This window comes from Camellia sinensis, chromosome 13 (assembly GCF_055761805.1).
Source record: "Camellia sinensis isolate YWXY chromosome 13, ASM5576180v1, whole genome shotgun sequence".
NCBI classification, from domain to species: Eukaryota; Viridiplantae; Streptophyta; class Magnoliopsida; order Ericales; family Theaceae; genus Camellia; species Camellia sinensis.
In genome coordinates, this window is record NC_138973.1 from 50,507,501 (window position 1) to 50,527,661 (window position 20,161).

General features: G+C 38.5%; 1 protein-coding gene across 9 annotated transcripts in view; it reads left to right on the forward strand.

Annotated features, from left to right (window-relative positions):
- LOC114271328 (tRNA/rRNA methyltransferase (SpoU) family protein) overlaps window positions 1-20,161 on the forward strand; it is a 40,313-nt gene that overhangs the window by 16,630 nt on the left and 3,522 nt on the right. For 4 of the 9 annotated variants that reach the window (XR_014348848.1, XM_082902204.1, XM_082902206.1 and 1 more), the window contains 15 exons: window positions 3,454-3,581; window positions 4,085-4,208; window positions 4,899-5,060; window positions 5,176-5,323; window positions 5,479-5,579; window positions 7,282-7,443; window positions 8,140-8,187; window positions 8,424-8,531; window positions 9,405-9,479; window positions 10,324-10,374; window positions 11,190-11,333; window positions 11,440-11,570; window positions 15,211-15,298; window positions 15,523-15,582; window positions 15,648-15,900. Coding sequence is in view for 5 of the 9 variants with exons in the window: in XM_082902204.1 (XP_082758330.1) it covers window positions 3,454-3,581; window positions 4,085-4,208; window positions 4,899-5,060; window positions 5,176-5,323; window positions 5,479-5,579; window positions 7,282-7,443; window positions 8,140-8,187; window positions 8,424-8,531; window positions 9,405-9,479; window positions 10,324-10,374; window positions 11,190-11,333; window positions 11,440-11,570; window positions 15,211-15,298; window positions 15,523-15,582; window positions 15,648-15,900 (1,783 nt within the window). In the remaining 4 variants the exon portion in view is untranslated. The remainder of the gene's footprint in view (window positions 1-3,453; window positions 3,582-4,084; window positions 4,209-4,898; window positions 5,061-5,175; window positions 5,324-5,478; window positions 5,580-7,281; window positions 7,444-8,139; window positions 8,188-8,423; window positions 8,532-9,404; window positions 9,480-10,323; window positions 10,375-11,189; window positions 11,334-11,439; window positions 11,571-15,210; window positions 15,299-15,522; window positions 15,583-15,647; window positions 15,901-20,161) is intronic. The other 5 variants (XR_014348849.1, XM_082902205.1, XR_003632296.2 and 2 more) reach the window with 3 other exon arrangements.

A 20,161-nucleotide genomic window follows, 5' to 3' on the forward strand; every position in this document is an offset into this window, starting at 1 on the left:
AAATAAGAGGCGGTTAAAATTGCTTCACCCCATAAATATTTAGGAACATGCATGTAAAACATTATAGCACGTGCAACTTCAAGTAGATGTTTATTTTTTCGTTCTGCAATGCCATTTTGTTGAGGGGTATCCCGACATGTAGATTGATGAAAAATCCCCATTTTTTTCAAAAACTCACCCAACTGCTCATTGAAATATTCTGTTCCATTATCAGAATGTAAAATACCAATTTTGGTTTGAAATTGGTTTTCAATCATATTGTAAAAATTTGTGAATAAATTTTTCACGTCAGATTTTTTATTCATCAAATAAATCCAACATAAGCGGGTATGGTCATCAATAAATGTAACAAACCATCTTTTACCAGAAAGAGTAGTGATTTTAGAAGGGCCCCAAACATCACTATGAATCAAATAAAAAGGTTTGGAAGTCTGGTAAGGTTTTGGCAAATAAGTAGAGCGATGAAATTTTGCAAAAATGCAACTTTCACAATGAAAAGAAGAACAATCAATCCCTTTAAATAATTCTGGAAATAAATGTTTCAGATAAAGAAAATTAGGATGTCCTAGCCTATAGTGCCATAACATTATTTTTTCTCGAACAGAGATTGAACTAGTACTATTAAAGCTCTGAGCTTTTTTATTACTAACAGGTACTTCATCAAAGTAGTAAAGACCTTCAAGCATCCTAGCACGCCCAATCATCATCCCCGAGTTCTGGTCCTGAAATTCACAATGGGATTCAAAAAATGTAACACGACAATTAGAATCCTTAGATAGTTTACTGACAGACAAAAGGTTACAGGCTAAGTTGGGGACGTGAAGAACAGCATTGAGATTAATTTTCTCAGTTAGTTTAATAAATCCTTTTCCTGCAATAGGTGAAAAACTACCATCGGCTATTCTGATTTTGTCATGACCAGAACAAGGGAAATAGGTACTAAATAAATGGGAAAAACTAGTCATGTGATCGGAGGCACCGGAATCTATGATCCACGGAGAGAAGTTTAGGCAAGAGAAGGCTTTAGGATTTCTACCTGTTTGTGCCAACAAAACACTAGGAGTACCGGATGAGGAGTTGGATTTTATCAGCTTTAAGAGTTGATCAATCTGCTCTTTGTTGAAGGGACCTGAATCGGCTTCATTAGCGGTAGGAAAGCCACGATTCTTCTCTCCTTGTTTGCTGCTTTTCCAGTTGACAGGTTTGCCATGGATCTTCCAACACGTTTCGCGTGTATGGCGAGGCTTGTTGCAAAAATCACACCAGACCCGTGGCTTATCATCAAACCTGCGCTGGTAATTTGCAGCCTTGTTGGCCGCAGCATCGCTAATTAAAGCAGAAATTTCAATTGATTCACCAGTACCTTTTTTCTTAAGCATGACGCTCCTTCGGCTCTCTTCCCTTCTGACTTTGGCAAATACTTCGCTAATGAATGGGAGAGGAGGTCTGCCAATAATTCTTCCTCGCACTTCATTGAACTCAATGTTGAGGCCGGCAAGAAACTTGTAAATACGGCTGTCTTCCACAGTTTTCTTGTGGTGGTTGCAGTCGTCAACCGATTTCCATTCGTATGTGTTGAAGATGTCAAGATCCTGCCACAACCTTTTCAACGAATTGAAATATTTGGTGACGGAATCATCTCCTTGACGAATCTCTCCCAACTTCAAAGTTAATTCGAAAACTTGAGATTGATTTCCTAGGTCAGAATACATCTGACTAACATTATCCCACAATTCTTGTGCAGTAGGATAGCACATGTAATTAGAGCTTATATCCTCCTCCATGGAATTGACCAACCATGTCATAACCATGGAGTTTTCAGCGTCCCAACTGTCGAACAACGGATCATTAACAGCAGGAGCCTTCTTGTCACCAGTGATGTAACCGATCTTTTCTTGCCCACGGATATACATCCGGACAGATTGTGACCAGCGGAGAAAATTATCACCATTTAGGCGGATGGTGGTGATTTGGACAGAGTGAGAGTTGGACGTTTTCACCGGAATGGCGGTGGCAGGGGTTGAAGTGGTTTCGGACGTGACTTCCGACATGGCTATGACGGTTTTAGGGCTGCTGCGTTTTTTGTTGCTCTGATACCAACTTAGAAAATATGAGGAAGAAGAACTCCGAAAATATGAGGAAGAAGGAATATATTTCTGTTATATTCAAAACTTCTTATTTTACAAGACCAAATGACACTCCTTATATAGGAGATATTACAAACATCATTATAACCCATTATATGCCACTTACATATTATATATTACCACTATCTACCACTATCATATTATATACATGCCACTATCTACCACCAACACCACTATCATATTCTATGCATTAACACAAATTTCCAGCAGTACCCACTCTTTAGGCTGCCAAATAGCCTCTGTTTTGAAAATCCAATGCTGTCCTACATCACATGGACACTTAAACTTAATTTCTGTAGCCATGTTCATGCCCCAGAACACACCGAGATATGTTTTTTAATTATTTTTTCTTAGCCCGGACACATTGGGGACATTCATAGACACATGTCCTGCCTCTAGGCATGCTCCAAGACATGGTGCTGAGATGGAAACAGATTCGTCATAAATTCATAACCACCTCTATGTAAATTTGTTACCGTGTTAATCATCACTGTGCAGTATACTCTCCCTTATTCTTTAAACAATACAAATAAGTATCATTCTCTCCCACAAATTTTTGATTTAGTGTTTGATTATTGAAGTTGTTGAATTGTCATTCTAAATTAGTGTTTGATTGTTGAAATAGCTTTTTTTTTAACTTGTAAGTTGTAATGGTCATCAAAAAACTTGTCTTATTTTACTTGTGCTAGTAGCACACCCACAATTTCTGATGTTGATGAAGGCAAACAACTCTGATGTAATGGTTTATTATTAATAAAAATTTCTATATTGAATAAAGTTTATTTTATAGATTTGAGTTGTTTTTCATGTTGAATTACTGTTAGCTTTTCATTATTTTTAGTTATTTGTGGATGGAATATTCATACACAGAAAATAAAAAAATATAAAAAAATGCTTTTCCCTTGTCCTCTCATGTCCGTATTCTGATTTTTGGAAATCGCTGTCTCATGTTGGTGTCTGTATCTGTATCCATGTTCCTCTGTATCTGTATCCTTGTTCTTGTACATCTGTGCGGTTCTTAGCTTCTGTATGTCTGTCTGTCTGTCTGTGTCTGTATGTGTGTGGTTGGGTTGGCAGTATGTCTTGAAGATATTATTCTCCTATTGATATTGCTAATGGATGTGTTGCATTCGATGATAAATTGCAGATGTTATGGATAATGGGGTTCTACTAGTATCAGTCAATTTTATGATTTATGTTGTTTTGTTCCAGTAGGGGCATCAAATATTACTTCCAAATTTGGTTGTTGATGGTGCATAAATTAATAACGTAACTGATTCCAACTTATGTTATGTTACTGTTGCAGTGGATCTGCCTAGAATATCTGTTGTCAATCCCTAGCCATGCTTTTGAGAATGGAGTTCAAATAGAAATTGGTCATTGTTTCTTCTCAGATGCCACACTCTGTTCAGTATTTGGTGATCTTGTTGATAGGTATGCAGACACCATTATGTGTACTACTGAGGTTGCTTTGCATATGTTGTTATGGTGCTTGTTACTGTAGTAAGCTTGCTTGGAGACGACTTGTTGGTATTGTTTGGTAGTAATTTTATGATCTATTTTAGCAGTTTATGTTTATTCTGTGTTCACATAAACATGGCATTTGTTTCATTGTTCATTCAGAATGTCAAAATTATCATTCTTTCTTTTCTTTAATTTAGCCAGAAGATATTCTTCTTTAACATGCAACAATATTACGGTAATCATTATTTAAAACACATTATTACCTATAAAAATAGGTTTTCTGTTTTTGGCAAACTTCTAAGGGGACTGCCCATTTAAAAAAAAGTGTAGGAAATGGTATCCTTCCTATCATTCTGTTATATTTGCTTAGTATTCTAAATTTGGTTTCCAGCTGTTTCTGTTTTTATAATAATGTGTTTATTAGTCCTCGAGATTCTTTATGATCATCGTTTCTATCCCAAATGAATTTTTAGCCTTGAGAATGCTGGGGAAGGTTCTGTTTTGCCCATGTTGAGGTCTATCAGATTGGTATTGGAGCTGTTTAATTCAGGATCGATGCGTTCAGATGTTTCCTCACGTGATGGCATGGATACTCAGGTTAGTGTCATATTTTTCCTTAGCAATTGTTGTATGCAAGTGTGTGCATGCTCACAATACAATTTTTAGTGAGGATTAATTACAATGGATCCATGCATGTGTCTTTCTTTGCTTCTTTTTGTAGAGGATGCCTTATCCTCATTTCTTCTTTTTGATTAATCAATAAAAATTTGTTGTTGATCAAAAAAAATAAAATTAGGGATCCATGCATGTGCCTTGTCTATCTTTTCATGCAACATCATTTAGAGATTATGGTGATATTCCTTGTGTTATTATCTTCAGTATTGTGCGATTTTCTTCATGGTTGTAGAAGCGAAGACATTAGGCTAGGATTTTACCAGCTTGGAAGAGAGGCATCAGCCTAGTTGCATATCATGAGTGAGGAAATTCCGTAATAGCAAATGACTTGAAATAAATTAGATATATCTTGGTAACACTCATATAGGTGAAGAAACATAGTTAATATCCTATGCCTGAGTACCTAAGTAATTATATGGAGATTGAGCAGAGATATTGGAAAAAAAAAACATAATTCAGTTCCAAACACGACTGCAGATAAAAATTTGCTGTATGGAATGAATCAATTTCAAATTTTATGCTTTCCTTTTTCTGGTTTGATAAATTAGGTATAATTTGAATGAATTGGCTGCAATTGTTGACATTAATTTTCTGACTTTAATCTCTTTGAAGATGATGTGGCATTTGGTACGTTCTTCTTGGATATTGCATGTCAGCTGCAATAAGAGGAGGGTTGCCCCTATTGCTGCACTTTTATCTTCTGTATTGCATTATTCTGTGTTTAGCAACGAGTGCATGCATCAAAGTGACAATGGACCTGGACCTCTGAAGTGGGTGTGTGGTTCTTCTCTCTCTCCCCAACTCCTGTTGATTCCTCTGAAAAAGTTATTCTATAAATACTCTTTTGGTGATTTCAGTAAATTTTTACTTATTTTTAACACCCTTGTAGTTTGTTGGAAAAATTCTTGAGGAAGGCACCAAAAGTCCACGCACTATCCGTCTTGCAGCATTGCATCTAACAGGGTTATGGCTCTTAAATCCCAAAACTATTAAGTACTATATGCAGGAGCTGAAGCTGTTAACTCTCTATGGTTCAGGTGCATCACACACTTACCCAATATTTTAATTAATTCTTCAATTAAATAATTTATTCTCAGTTTTCTTCCTTTCTTTTACAAGATAAGAAATTCATGAATTGAGGATGAATCCTTTTGATTTTTTTTTTCTTTATTTAATCTGAGTTCTTCACCAGTTGCATTTGATGAGGATTTTGAAGCCGAACTGGCTGAGAATTATGATGCAAGGAAAGAAGTATCATTATTGTCCAAAAGCCCAGACCTTGAACTGACTGAAGTAAGATATATATATTTAATTATAATTGGATTTTGTTTCCTGTTTTGGATTTCTTTATGCTAGAATTACTTGATATCATTCATCTTTGAACTTGGTAATGTCTAGTTCTATCGTTGTAATTATGGGCAAATTACGAGTTCCTCTCCAAGAAATGGTTGTTTCAATTTGAGTAATTTGGTTTAGGTTTTATTCCAGCTCATGGTGTTATAACTAACGGCTTGGATCAATACTGATCATATGAGCCTCTTCAGCATATACTTATTTGATCGAAAAATGAAATCGTTGCTATAGTTACGGATAGTTTTTGGCACCTTGTTGTTCTTATCTATTATGAGTCTTGATCGAGCTCAGAAAAATCTGTGTGTGTGTGTGTTTTTTTTTTTAATGGTGGATTGTTTTGCTAGATATGCCAAGATTGAGTCTGGAATGGGCAACTAGGGTGCGGATGATGTAGACTCGTGTGAATTTATTTGTTTTGCTTTTTCACTAATGGACTAAAAGGGTTGAGTATTAAATGAAAAGGTATGTCATTGTTGGAGTACGATTTTATGGGGCCAAGTGATTTTGGAATATTGAGATGGAGAGGAATATTAGGTTCAGTTTGATGCTGCAGTGACTTACAATGAAATACTTTTAACTAAGAGTTCTGTAGGGAAGTGATTTCTTTAAAACTCTTGGTTCTATATGGTCTTTACATCATGAGAAGACCTTTCAGCCCCACCTTCTCAGTTTCTCTTTCTGCCAAAGCAATTATATTCCTGCTTTGTCAAAATGTTTGTTTTGGCAACAGCCCTCTAACTTTTAGAGCAATTTGAAGATGTAACCAAACACAATTTTTTTTTTTTGGATAGGTATGTTAATGAGACACAAACTTGAGTCTTTTTATTGGAGGAATGTGGCCAAAGCCGCTGGGGTGTCCCCTAGGGGACGATACCAAACAGACCATAATACACTTTTTGAAGCCCCCAAAACTCTTCCAAGCTAATAGGATGTGGGCTTCCTTTACAACTCTAGTGCTCCTCCCACTTTAAGCTACTCAGAATTTGTGTGGGTGAATCTTAACAGTAGAGGAAGACACTGGGAAGGACATGGAGAAGTTCCAATTGTTGGTTTGGAACGAAGTTCAAATTCTAGCCTTTTTTTTTTTTTTTCCTCCTTTTCCTTTGTTAGTGATGGTGTGAATTGCTATTGGGACATGGGGATGATGAAACATTTGAAGCTTTTAGTTTATTGATTTTGTTGCTAATTTAATATACCGCTGGCTGTGTTACATGGACTCACTGGTTTTGGCTGGAGTACCCACACGACACTGATACGGGTGCGGGAGTCGGACACAGCATCCTTGTGACGGATGTGGCTGACCACAGCAAACTTAATGAAGTATAGGGCAGTATACAATTTTGTGTTTTTACAAAGATTTTCATGAAAATTTTACCTTCTATAGACTAAATGTTATTGAGTCATCTCATTTGAAAATTGGTTAAGTAGCTCCAACAACTTCAACATTATTTGTTTGCCATTGTGTGTAATGCTAGTGCCTGATAAATGGCATTTGGTAATAGTTATTGCATAATATTTTATTTACTGCAATTACATTATAATCATAAATTTGTATTTACTGTCATTACATTATAATTCTTTATAAATTGCATTTGTTGAAGTTTCTAACTACATATTTTTTAATGTTGTAATTTCTTACCAGGCATTCATCAACACAGAGTTGTATGCACGTGTATCTGTTGCTGTTCTGTTTTACAAGCTTGCAGATTTTGCCGCTATGGTTGGATTGATAAATGCAAACAAAAACTGCCACGCTGCTTTTGAATCCGGCAAAATGTTTTTGCTAGAGCTTCTTGATTTTGTGGTATTGAATCATGTCTTCAAAATCCTCAGTTAAACTCTAAGAAATGTTAACTGATTTAATGAAATAGTATGACTTTGTACTAGTGCGTCAAATACAACAGCAGCTATCTAATTGTATTTATTCTGTCCCACCTTTCATAACTTTGTACTAGTGCGTCACGCTGTATTTCATCTGCAAATGGCATTTTATGTTTTGAATTGCTAAAGGCTGCTAGTTTTGGGTTTCAATATTTGCAGCCTTGTAAATGTTGAAATATTTGCAAATGGCATCATCCTCTTTGGTTTTGGCTGAGAACAATACCCACCTGGTGGATTTGGTCTGTTTTGCACTTTTATGTTGTAATTGTAACTACAAGGGGCTAAAGAGGATTTTGCCCTACTTCTCTCTCTCTGTTTTATTTTTTATTATTTTTTTTATTTTTAAATGTTGTGACTTTTGGCCATTTTTTCATTTTTGTTTTTCTGTTGGCTGGAAAGCCTTCTAATTGTAACCTGGTTGGTAGAATATTGTACGAATGTGAATATTAGAAATGGTATTTGTTGATTTCAGATGATATATCTTCAAAAAATATTCTTCAGTCATGTTTTTATAAATGTTTGTTGCATGGTTATATATTTTAAAGCTGTATTTGCTCCTTTTTAAAGATTTCTTGTCATATCATACTTATAGTGTTGATTGCTGTATTTGTGGATGCAGGTAAATGACAAGGATCAAGCAAAGGAGCTGTACAAAAAGTACAGTGGGGTGAGTACCATCTCTACCAACCCTTGGATTTAAAAGTTACCCGTTGCAGGAATAATTTGAAGCTTAGGTATGACTTCAATTTAGCGTACAACCTGCTTGGAATTATTCTAGAAGTGTAAAGAATTTAATTGCACTGCTGAATGCTGGTTCTCTCCTTCCCCCCCCCCCCCCCCCCCCCCCCCCCCCTCTTTTTCTTGATATTCTCCTAGTGTTTTTCTTTTCTTGTTTTTTCACAGGTTCATAGGCGCAAAATTCGTGCATGGCAAATGATATGCATTTTGTCACAATTTGTTCATCAAGATATATTACAGGAAGTTACATGTAGCTTGCACATCGCCCTCTATGTGAGTAGAATTGTCCATAATTATGTGGTAAATCTGTATCAATTTTAATTTAACAAATATAATGCACAAAAGATGTTGAGTTTGTTGTTATTAGACTACCCCATACAATCTCAAATTCTACACTTCCCCTACAATTTGTAGTCTAATTTCATTATGTATATTCTATTTCTATGTTAACCGGGACAATGCTCTAGATTCAGTTTATCTGATCTCCATACTATTTCCAGTTTACCTTTTGCTTTATTTTTGCAATCACCATTGTATTAATTTCAGCATGTCTCGGGAATATTTAGCATATCATTGCCTTTTCTCTCTTTATTTGTAAATCCATTAAAATTACTCCATCTGATCCTTGGTAGTGGATATATATGATTTTGTATATGGGTAGTACTTCTCGATGTTCTCATGGTATGGATTTCATACAGATAATGCATGCCCTCCATCTGCGAAAATAAAATCCAGTCCCGGTTGTACAAACTGACATTCTTTATGCTTTTATGATAAATCGTCTTTTATGCAGCCAACTTAAAGTTGGGTTCCATGTGTGAATTTTTGGATCTGTACTATGAACAGATGTTTGCAAGGCATTGTTAATTGGGTTTCTATAATCACGGAGATGGTCAACCGCAGCTGGTTATTTTACTTTTTAATTTTTTATAATTCCATAGATGGCACTGTGTCAGAATGTAATGCTTCCTTAATATGCTGTAGATAATACTAAAATCGATCATTTATTGTTTATTCTACCGTGGATAAATTATATAATGCTAATCCCTGAATTATCATTTATTTTACACTGTTCACTGCCTCCTTTAGGGATTTTTTAATTCTGCATTGAAAATCCTAATAATATCTGCTTCTATTCCGTTGCAGAGGAACAACTTGCCTGCTGTTCGCCAATACTTAGAAACATTCGCAATCAACATATACTTGAAATTTCCATCACTGGTGAGTATTCTTTCCATGCTTATGGGTAATATCTGACCAACACTTTTTTGTGGTTGTCGCATTTGAATAAATTTTCACTATAGATAGTTTTGATGTTACCCTTCAAGGTTTATCTCTCTTGTTTTCTATTTTGTTCTGCTCCCTCCTTTTATGTTAGTTCAGTCAGGTTCTCACTGTCCAAATTTTCTATTTAGTCTTTTAGAAATTTTCCATTTTATATTTTTGGGAAATTAACCAAAATCTTTTCCTTGGAGAGGACGAGTTCTGCTAGGTTGAATGAATCACCATCAAATTGTACTACCATAAATATTTGAAGAATGAGGAAAAACGGAGAGCATTGTTTTTTGTTATTTTATATACATTGTGTGTTATTGGGTGCTTATTTTTCTTTTTACCAATTAAGGCTTGTAAAGGTTGGATCATTTCCTGTTCAGGGGTGTTGAATGATTCCACCCCCACGACTGTGGTTTTGGGTTTATCTAAAATAACCAGCAGATTCCAAATTCTGTGTCACTTTGATCGCTGTTGACCTGGCCCTTAGCCACCCAAACTGCATGAAGTCTGCTGAGAAAATCCTGCACTTCCTTGAAAGACATTTGTGCTATTCATGTCTTTTTCGTTATCATTTTGCTTTTATCTGAAACCTTGAGTGTGCAAATCCTGTACTTTTAAAGATAACTGGAGGACATGGCTTTTGGATTTGAATTTTTCATGCCTTCTGAGGCTTTTAATTGATGATATATGTACTATTGAATAATTATTTTCACCTTTTATACCTTTGTTGTTGGTTTCATAAGTTGAAATGTCTTGTTAACAAATTCTTATCATGTTTCTGTTACTACAGGTCAGGGAGCAGTTAGTTCCTATATTCCGAGATTATGATATGAGGCCTCAGGCAAGCGTTGCATTTAAGTGATTTTGCTCTTTCTCTGCTTCAGTTTAATTTTCATTCATTGATAAGCATGCTTGATCATTGAGCCAAAAAGAGAGAAAAATAAGGCAACTGCAGTAAGGAGAGTTTAATTTGTTAAAAGATTAGCTTGATTAGAGAAGGCTTGGTATAACCACAATTATGAACAAAAAAAGTGTGCAAGCACAATGGCCAGGTAGATTGGGGAAACTTCATTTGCACTCTTGCAGCATGGTTATATTTGAGAAAGTTTGAGGCTATCAATCTTGTGGAACAAGCATCTTGTATATGATTAAGTCTTTTAATCCAGTTCGGTTAGGACCGGACACATGGACCACACATGTAACTTGAAGGCTAGCACATGTAGGTTCATCTGACATTGTGTAAAGCACATGTCACTGCCTTCATGCTCGCAACACGTTGCTGTGTATGAGGTATCTACATCTACCTAAAATTCATACTAACTCTTATGGTAATAAATAAAAGTATTGAAACTTATTCCCAAGATCACTAAAACTTCTAAAAGCTTGTGAATACATCAACATTCTACAACCCCTTACCCCCAATAGGAAAAAGGGTAATACCTCTACTAAGTTATATCAATTAGTTGCCCATACTTTGATTTCTTTGATTTTCCTCTTTCTTGATCTTCGTAATATGTTTCTTTGATATGAAACAATTTATACGTCAAATGACCATTCAAAATAAACTCCTACACTGCATTCATAAAAAAATGAGAATTGGTTTCTAACATTTGTACAACCATTCCTGTTTTAGTAATTTTTATGCATTGATTACAGGCACTCTCGTCGTATGTATTTATAGCGGCTAATGTCATCCTCCATGCATCAGCAACAGTTCAATCTTGTTATTTAGTGGAATTAATTCCTCCTATAATTCCGTTATTAACCTCACATCACCACAGTCTACGGGGTTTTACCCAGGTGCTTCTCTTTGATTTGTTTACTGTCATTTATTTCTTACCAATCAAAGGCATAGCAACATGACTTTTGGTAGCCCCATGTGACATCTTTCTGGTTTTCTTTGCAGTTGTTAGTTTACCAAGTTCTTTTCAAATTGTTGCCTCCATTGAGTTCTGGTGCTTATGAAATCATGCCTTTGGAGAAAAGGTCCTTCGAGGATTTGAAATCATACTTGGCGAATAATTCTGATTGTTCACGGTAGGATATTTATATGCATTTTCAGAGATCTTATTCTGAATGTTGGTTTCCTCTAAGAATTCTGTCTGTTGTCAATTTGTGTGTTACTAATGGATTCATAAGCCGTGGATCTCTATTGCTCATGTCAAATGTATAACTTTTATGTTGGAGTACAAACCTGGTTTGTGTGTTTGTGCATGTGATAATGCACTATTTCACTTATCAAAAGAAAAGAAAGAGAACTCACTATTTTCTAAGCCAGAAAAGCATATGATGAATGTTCTAATTAGGATCTAACAAGTAGAACTTAAGTACCTTATATTTATTTTAGTACCTTACATGTATTGTAACCTTGTGCTGAGTTCTTGCATATTTTGCAAAGCCCTCAGTGTCAAGTCTTAATGGTTGCCACCACTTGATCTTTTCATCCTTGCAAACAAATATTTGGGTGTGTTTGGTAACGTTTACGTTTTCAGTTTATATTTACAAAAATTTTATAAACTGGTTTTTGTTTTTTTTATTTTTATTTTTAGGAAAATATAAACTACAAACGCGTTTGGTAAGTGACAAAATGTTTAAAAAATTTTAAAAATATAAAAAAACTGAGAAATGACAAGTGGCGGCAAGTGACGGCGGAAGACAGTGGTGGAAAGTGGTGACGGTGGGTGGTGGTGGCGGGTGGGTGGTGGCGGGTGGGTGGTGGTGGTTGGTGGGTGGGTGACGGTGGCGGGTGGTGGGTGGTGGGTGGTAGTGAGTGGGAGGTGGCGGTGGCGGGTGGTGGGTGGCGGATGGCGGGTGGTGGTGGGTGGTAAGTGGCCGATGGTGGCTGGCGGGTAGGTGGTGGTGGGTGGGTGGGTGGGTGACGGTGATGGGTGGTGGGTGGTAGCGAGTGGGTGGTGGTGGTGGTGGTGGTAGGTGGGTGGCGGATGGCGGGTGGTAGTGGGTGGTGGCGGGTGGGTGGTGATGGTGGGTGGGTAGGTGGGTGGTGGTGGTGGTGGCGGCGGGTGGCGGTTGGTGGCGGGTAGGTGGTGGGTGGTGAGTGGCTAATGGTAGGTGGTGGTGGATAGCGGGTAGGTGGCAGGTGGTGGTGGTGGTGGGTGGGTGGGTGGGTGGGTGGGTGACAGTGGCGGGTGGTGGGTGGTAGCGAGTGGGTGGCGGTGGCGGCGGCGGGTGGGTGGCGGATGGCAGGTGACGGGTGGGTGGTGATGGTGGGTGGGTGAGTGGGTGACTGTGGCGGGTGATAGGTGGTAGCGAGTGGGTGGTGGTAGCAAGTGGGTGGCGGATGGCGGGTAGGTAACGGGTGGTGGTGGTGGTGGTGGTGGTGGTGGGTGGCTGGGTGATGGTGGCAGGTGGTAGGTGGTAGCGAGTGGGTGGTAGGTGGTGGTGGCAGGTGGGTGGCGGGTGGTGGTGGGTGGGTGGGTGACGGTGGCAGGTGGTAAATGGTAGCAAGTGGGTGGTGGTGGTGGTGGTGGTAGTGGGTGGTGGGTGGTGGTGGCAGGTGGGTGGCGGGTGGGTAGTAGGTGATGGTGGTGGTGGTGGTGGCGGGTGGGTGGTGGGTGGCTGGTGGTGGCAGGTGGTGAATGGTGGTGGCAGGTGGGTGGTGAGTGGTGGTGGCAAGCAAGTGGCGGGCGGTGAATGGTAGTGGCAGGTGGTGGGTGGTGGCGCGTGGATGGTGGTGGCAAGTAAGTGGCGGGCGGTGAATGGTAGTGGCAGGTGGTGGGTGGTGGCGGGTGGATGACAGGTGGGTGGTGGTGGTGGTGGTGGTGGCGAGTGGGTGGCAGGTGGGTGGCGGTGGCGGTGGCGGTGGCGGGTGGTGGCTGGTGGTAGTAGGTGGGTGGTGAGTGGTGGTGGTAGGTGGTGGTGGAGGGTGGATGGTGGTGGTGGAAGACGGTGGTGGAAAATGGTGGTGGGTGGTGGCTAATGTTGGGTGATAAAAAAAAAAAACTAAAAACTCAAAATGGAAACACATTTTTTGTGTTTTCATTTTTTGGCCAAATTTATAAACTGAAACCACTGATTTATAAATCAAAAATTTTATCAAACAAGTTTTTATTTGAGTTTTTAAAATTTTTGTAAATATAAACAGAAAACTGAAAACGTAAGTGTTACCAAATGGCACCGTGGATCTTATTTTAGTTTATGTAGAAAGGTGATAATTACCTGATCAGATATTGGTGTTTGTTTCATCTGAAGTTTTGTTAGATGAGATGCATTTTGATTGGGTATGTTCAGATTTCATATTTTGGTGCCCTTATCTGTATATATTTATATATCTATACTTATATGTAAAGTGAACAGTTCATTTTTGTGTTCACCAAATTGAAGTGGTGTAATGCTTTTTCTAATTCCAAAATTGTCCAACAAAAATGACTTTTTGAATGTTCCAATTCCAAAATTAAACAACAAAATCACTTTTTGAATGTTTAGAGAACATTTGTTTGTCTTAATTATAAGGGTAAAATTATAATTTTTTCCATTCAAAATCATCAATTTATGTTGTATTGGCACGACTTCTAGCATATATATATATATATATTTGCTTTTTTGTTACATCAAGTCATCACCATTCAGAATGAACTTCTGGATTCCTTGCCATTTCTATGTATCAGCTTCTTAACTTTAAGGTCTAAATCTTTTTACAGTTTAGATTTGTCAAATTTTATGGCCATCACGGACATTTTTTCAATAAATTTGTTATGTATTTCTTTTATCCATATTTTTCCACATGTAAATTCTTAACTTTGATTGTTCACAGTGATAACTTTCTTCTTCAGCTTTTCTGTTTGTTGGTGTGTTGCATTTTTGAGAGGAATTGCTTCCTTTTGAGGCTTATGGTTTCTATTTCTGTCATGGTGTATATCAAAACCATCCCAATGTCTGGTCCTTTATTTCCTATTTTTTACTAATATTTGTTCTGAGAAGATTGTTTATTTGTTATTGCTTTTCTTGCTTACTGTGTCTGCTTCAAACTGATTTTATGACAGGTAGCAATGTCAAATGTGATTAACTAGTTGAATTTTTTCATTAGCTCCATGAAGTTAATATTTTTGGTAGTGACCAGGGTTATTAATGTAAAATGCCTGGAGCAAAAATGTAGACCTGATAGAAGGCTAGTATGAGCTATAAAACTGTCATGTCAGTTATAATCTGTTATACATTCTTCGGGGCGTCATCTATCTGCCTACATTTTTTTTTGGTGTCTTGCATATTCTCATTCACCCATGGGTCTACATGCTCCCAGACAATGATTGGAAGATGTGGCTCTAGACAGATATGAACTATTGACTAGAATTCAACCCCAAATGGTAGAGATTTGAGCTTTCTTCTGGAGTTGAGTTGCATATTAGCTGCTGAAATCCTATATCACTCGTTTATAAACAAATGGAGTTAAGAAAGCATAAGCTGTTCTGCTAGTTTTTGGTGATTACTAATTCTAATCTACTTTTAAGTTTTATGGATATCTATAAAATCATGCACCTTTCCACAGCATACCAAAGGCATTAAAGGTAAGGTATGAACCAATTATAGATGTTTTGCTGGTGATGGCCAAATATAGCTCCTTTGGTATTTTCCAAAGTATATGTTTAATTAATTTGTTTTCACTTTTTACATAATTGTCAAAATGCTCTCCATGTGCTAATTCGATTTACTTCTGTTGCAGCTTACGAGCATCAATGGAAGGTTTTCTTGATGCTTTTAATCCCAAGGATTCTGTTACCCCTGCTGGAATTTTTTCTAATCGGGTTGAGGTTAGAGATATAATTAAATTTCATCAAGTTTCTCAATTTGATCAAATTCGATCAAGTTTTTTCAAACTCAGATGTCTCATAAAGTATAACTTTTAACATTGCATTTTAATTTGCAAGTATCTCTTTTTAAGCTCATTTTGGATTTCTTCACTTTCTGATTCTCCCCCCCCCCCCCCCCCCCCCCCCTCCTTTTTTTTGTTATGTTGTGGTGGGCTGTGTTGAAGGAACTTCAGTTTGAGTGTGTTCCGACATCTCTTATGGAGCAAGTAACCGCCTTTCTGAATGTAAGTACTTAATTGAGTTCTGCTTTCTATGGTATGATTGGTGTCTCATGATTTAATCTGTGCAGGATGTTAGAGAAGACCTTAGATGTTCTATGGCTAAGGATGCAGAGACTATCAAGAACGAGAGCTTAAGCATCAATAAAGATCCAAAATGTGTGGAACTATCAATAAATGCAGACAAAGACAAATTGCAAGCACAGCTACCTAAGGATATACCATTGGATTTTCAGAAAAAGGTTATTATAGCCAAACATGAGAAGCAAGAAGCCAACTCTGATATTTTCTTGGGAAAAAATGAAACTTACAAGCGTCTTATGGGTATGTAAACAGTGGGAATTAACTGCTTATGCAAAAAGGGTTAATTGAATTCTTTCTTCAAGAAGCATAGTGTATGGTAGTTGAACCATGTTTTGAACATATATGTCTTCTATCAATGGTCTAATGGCAATTCATAGAAAGTTCTTAGCCCTAGTTGAACATTTAAAATTGATTACCTCCATTTTCCTGATTTTAGATATTGAAATGCGGTTAACTGCCTTTTTGTATTGCATGGTCTATCTTTTCCTATGGAGTAGGGATAAGGTTGTAGCCATAAATATTATTTTCATGCCCATGTGAGGTTGAATCTGAAACCAAGCCAAAGGAGAATTGTTGAGACTAGCAGCAATATAAAGATGATGGGTATGTTTTGTAAAAATAACTGATGTATTAAATAAAATAAATAAAGAAATAACTGATGTAAAATAACTGATGTATTATTATTGATTGTATTGATTGATCTGATACATTGATTTGTTATATTACAAAGCAGAGTAGCTCATTATATAGGAGAGGGTTTGGGTAGTAGGTGAGGAGTAGGTGAGGGTAAATTGGTGGTAGGTGTAGTAGGTGTGGTAGTAGGTGGTGGTAGGTGTAGGTAAATTCTAACAGCCCCCCGCAAACTCAAGGAGGATAGAAACTAACCAACTTGAGTTTGGAGAGAGGAGCAAAACAAGAAAATACATAAAAATAAAAAAAGATAGGAGACACTGTATGGTCGTGTCAGACCATTGTAGAAGACACGGTATGGTCGTGTCGGACCGTTGTAGCAGACAGTTTACGGGGTCATGTCGGACCGTTGTAGCAGACACTGTGTGGTCGTGTCAGACCGATGTAGAAGACAGTTTACGGGGTCATGTCGGACCGTTGTAGATGACAGTTTACGGAGTCTTGCTGGACCCTTGTAGAAACTAACCGGAATCAATGTCGGGACAGTTTACAGAGTCTTGTCGGACCCATAAAGGAGCTAACCGGAATCAATGTCGGGACAGTTTACAGAGTCTTGTCGGACCCTTAAAAAGTCGCACCCTCAAAAGGTGTGCCCAATCTTTCAAAAAGGTGTGCCATCAAAAGGCGTGCCCAATCCATAAAAAGGCGTGCCATCAAAAGGCGTGCCAGTTTGTCGGGCGTCAAGAGGCGCGCGATGCGCGTGGCTGCCTCGGCTATAAGACAGAGGCTGAGGCTGAGGCAAAAACACCTGTGAGAGATATTCTGAGAGAGATTTCTGAGAGAGATTCTGTATAACACTCTGTTGCCCAGAAAATGGCTTCGTCTTCGTCTTCCCGTGGACTGCTCACCCTCTTTCCCGACCTCAACGAGTCAACAAGAGAGAGAACTGGTGCGGTGGCACTGGAACCTCAACCAAGCGCCCCGGAGTTTGCTCCGTTGAACTTTCCGATGCAGTCGGTGGAGCAAAGAATGGCAGTGCAGTCGGATGTGGAGGCCAATCAGTATACTCTGAAGGCATGTGTGGAAAGCATGACGGCGGTCACAAATTTGTCGAACCGGCTGCAGAGTAGGACAAATGAGGTGCAGCATTTAAACTCCCAGCTGGCTCTGCTCCAACGCATGTATAAGGATGCGCGAGCAGAGATAAGTGTGCTAAAGGCGGAAAATAAGGAACTGAAGCGGAAGGCCACCGTGATGTTCCGTTTTGGAGGTCCGCCATATGCTGCAGTGGAAGAGTATGGGGGAGTGAACGTGGTGGGCGGCGTGGAAAACACAGAGGCAGCACCGTCAAGGACTGGCCAAGACGGAGGCAAGAAGAAGAGACCGGCGGCAGAGTAGAGAAGGGATGTCGGTGTGTGGCCGTCTGCAGAAAAGTAAACGAAGCCGGTGTTTTGTTTTGTTTTTTTTTTTTTTTTTTTTTTTTTTTGGTGTAAAATGGTGATCGGGGTAGATCCCTGAGATGAATAAATGACAAGATTGTGGAATGTTGTGCTTGTGTTTAAGAATAAAAATAAAATAAAAGAAAAACAATGGGTAAAGAAAATAGATAAAAAATATGTGGATGGGACATATGAAAAATAGCGGTGTGATTTTGGTGTTGGTGTTTTGTTTGAAAAATAAAAAGAAAATAAAATAAATAAAGAAATAAAATAGATAAAAAAAAACAATATGTGTGGATGGGGTAGTTGAGAAAGATCGGTTGTTTTTTTTTTAATATATATATATATATATATAGATATTAGAGACTCTCGTGGGATGAATGATGGGTCTGGCAACATGGGGAAGCAGACGGATTGATTAAACAAAGTGGGAATGATGGGTTGGTATTATAATAAAAAAAAATGTATGTATAGAAAAGAAAAGAAAAGAAAAGAAGGTTGAAAAGAGTGCGAACATGATGAAAAGGAAAAAGATAACATAAATTAAAAATTAAAAGGGGTAGTGGGGAACCAAGAGGTGTGATGCACTTTGTTCTCTAGCAGACGCAGCATTCCTTCTCAGACAAGATCAACTCAATATGGCAGGGGGAAGACATGTAGGGGTTGATTCTTCCATGGGCACGGTACGTGCGGCGTCTCTGCTTCGGACGGCGAGCGTGATGCGGATCTTGCCCTGGGGGCGGCCGGAGGGGCGGCGGAGCTCGAAGGTGCGGAGGCGGGTGGAATCGTCCGGACTTGGTGGCGAGACGGTGGTCCGGGTCGACCCAGAAGATGGCGTAGGGGTTTGAGGTCGCCTTGACGCCAGTTCACGTTCTTCAGGTGCTTGGCGGAGACGATCGTGATGTCGAGGTCGAGCGGCTTCGATGGCGGACGAGAGGTTGCCATTGGCGGCGCGGATGAGAGAGAAATCGTCAACGGGACTTACTTGAATCACGTAATGGAAGAAGGGAAAGCGATTGGGGTGAAGTCTTGGCAGAGGAAGATCTTCACCAACAACAGAGGCGAGCAATGGCGTGGAAGCGAGGGTATCTCCTCTTCGGTCCACTGGGGACTGGGAAAGCTTGGTCTTCGTTGGCAGCCGTTGTAAAGGCAGAGAAGAGCTTAATTATGGAAAATAAGCAGAATAGGTTGAGGTCCGGCGGGCGGCCAAGGCGAGGCTGCCGCCCGCCGGTGAAGTAGAATGATCAGGTTCTTAACCTTGCTCTGATACCATGTAAAAATAACTGATGTATTAAATAAAATAAATAAAGAAATAACTGATGTAAAATAACTGATGTATTATTATTGATTGTATTGATTGATCTGATACATTGATTTGTTATATTACAAAGCAGAGTAGCTCATTATATAGGAGAGGGTTTGGGTAGTAGGTGAGGAGTAGGTGAGGGTAAATTGGTGGTAGGTGTAGTAGGTGTGGTAGTAGGTGGTGGTAGGTGTAGGTAAATTCTAACAGCCCCCCGCAAACTCAAGGAGGATAGAAACTAATCAACTTGAGTTTGGAGAGAGGAGCAAAACAAGAAAATACATAAAAATAAAAAAAGATAGGAGACATGTTTGGTTTGCATTTGGGAGATGAGTTTTAGAAAAAAATTTCTAAAAAATTGTTTGGTTTGAGTTTTTCTAAAAAAATTTCCAAAATCGCTTTCTCTCTCTTACACATCAATCAATCACCTTTTCTCTTTCCTCTCTTCTTCTCAATCACTTTTTCTCTCACACACATCTACTCAAATTCTCTCAAAATATCAAATCATCCAAAACTCCCAAAAAAACAACTCTCCCAAAATATACAACCAAACAAACCAAAAAAATTTCTAAACTCTCTCCCCAAATTTTTTTTCAAAAACAACTCTCCCAAAAACAAACCAAACAAGCCCGATAAATTTTAGCAGGTGGCAGTTTCAATCCGTCTGTATTTCATCATCATCACTGTTGTTATTAGGTTCCCTTACAGAGTTGTCTCATGCCTCTAGAAATTTTATTTTCCTGTCAGTTTCATGTATACCCTTCTGTTGAAGGTTTCTTTGAGCTTTTTTTGAGACTTTCAAGGAGTATGGGTATGGGTAACTTCAATGCTGTAAGACTGGTACTCAAGCACAAACTCGGAATGCTTTTTTGTACTCACTAAGTAGGGTCAATTTACACCGTTGAAGTACCGACTATCCTTCAGATTAACTTGATACTTCCTTCCTCCCCTCAGTACCAACAAGGTGTAGTATAGGATTCCCAATCAAGACACAAATATGTTATCTTCACAGTTTGACTAGTTCTCAAAATGGTGATAATTTTTAGTACTACGGTATATGGTAACCCCTCACACCGCATACCTACCCCCATATTTATTGCTTATATTGTAGCCTCTTACATCGATTCTA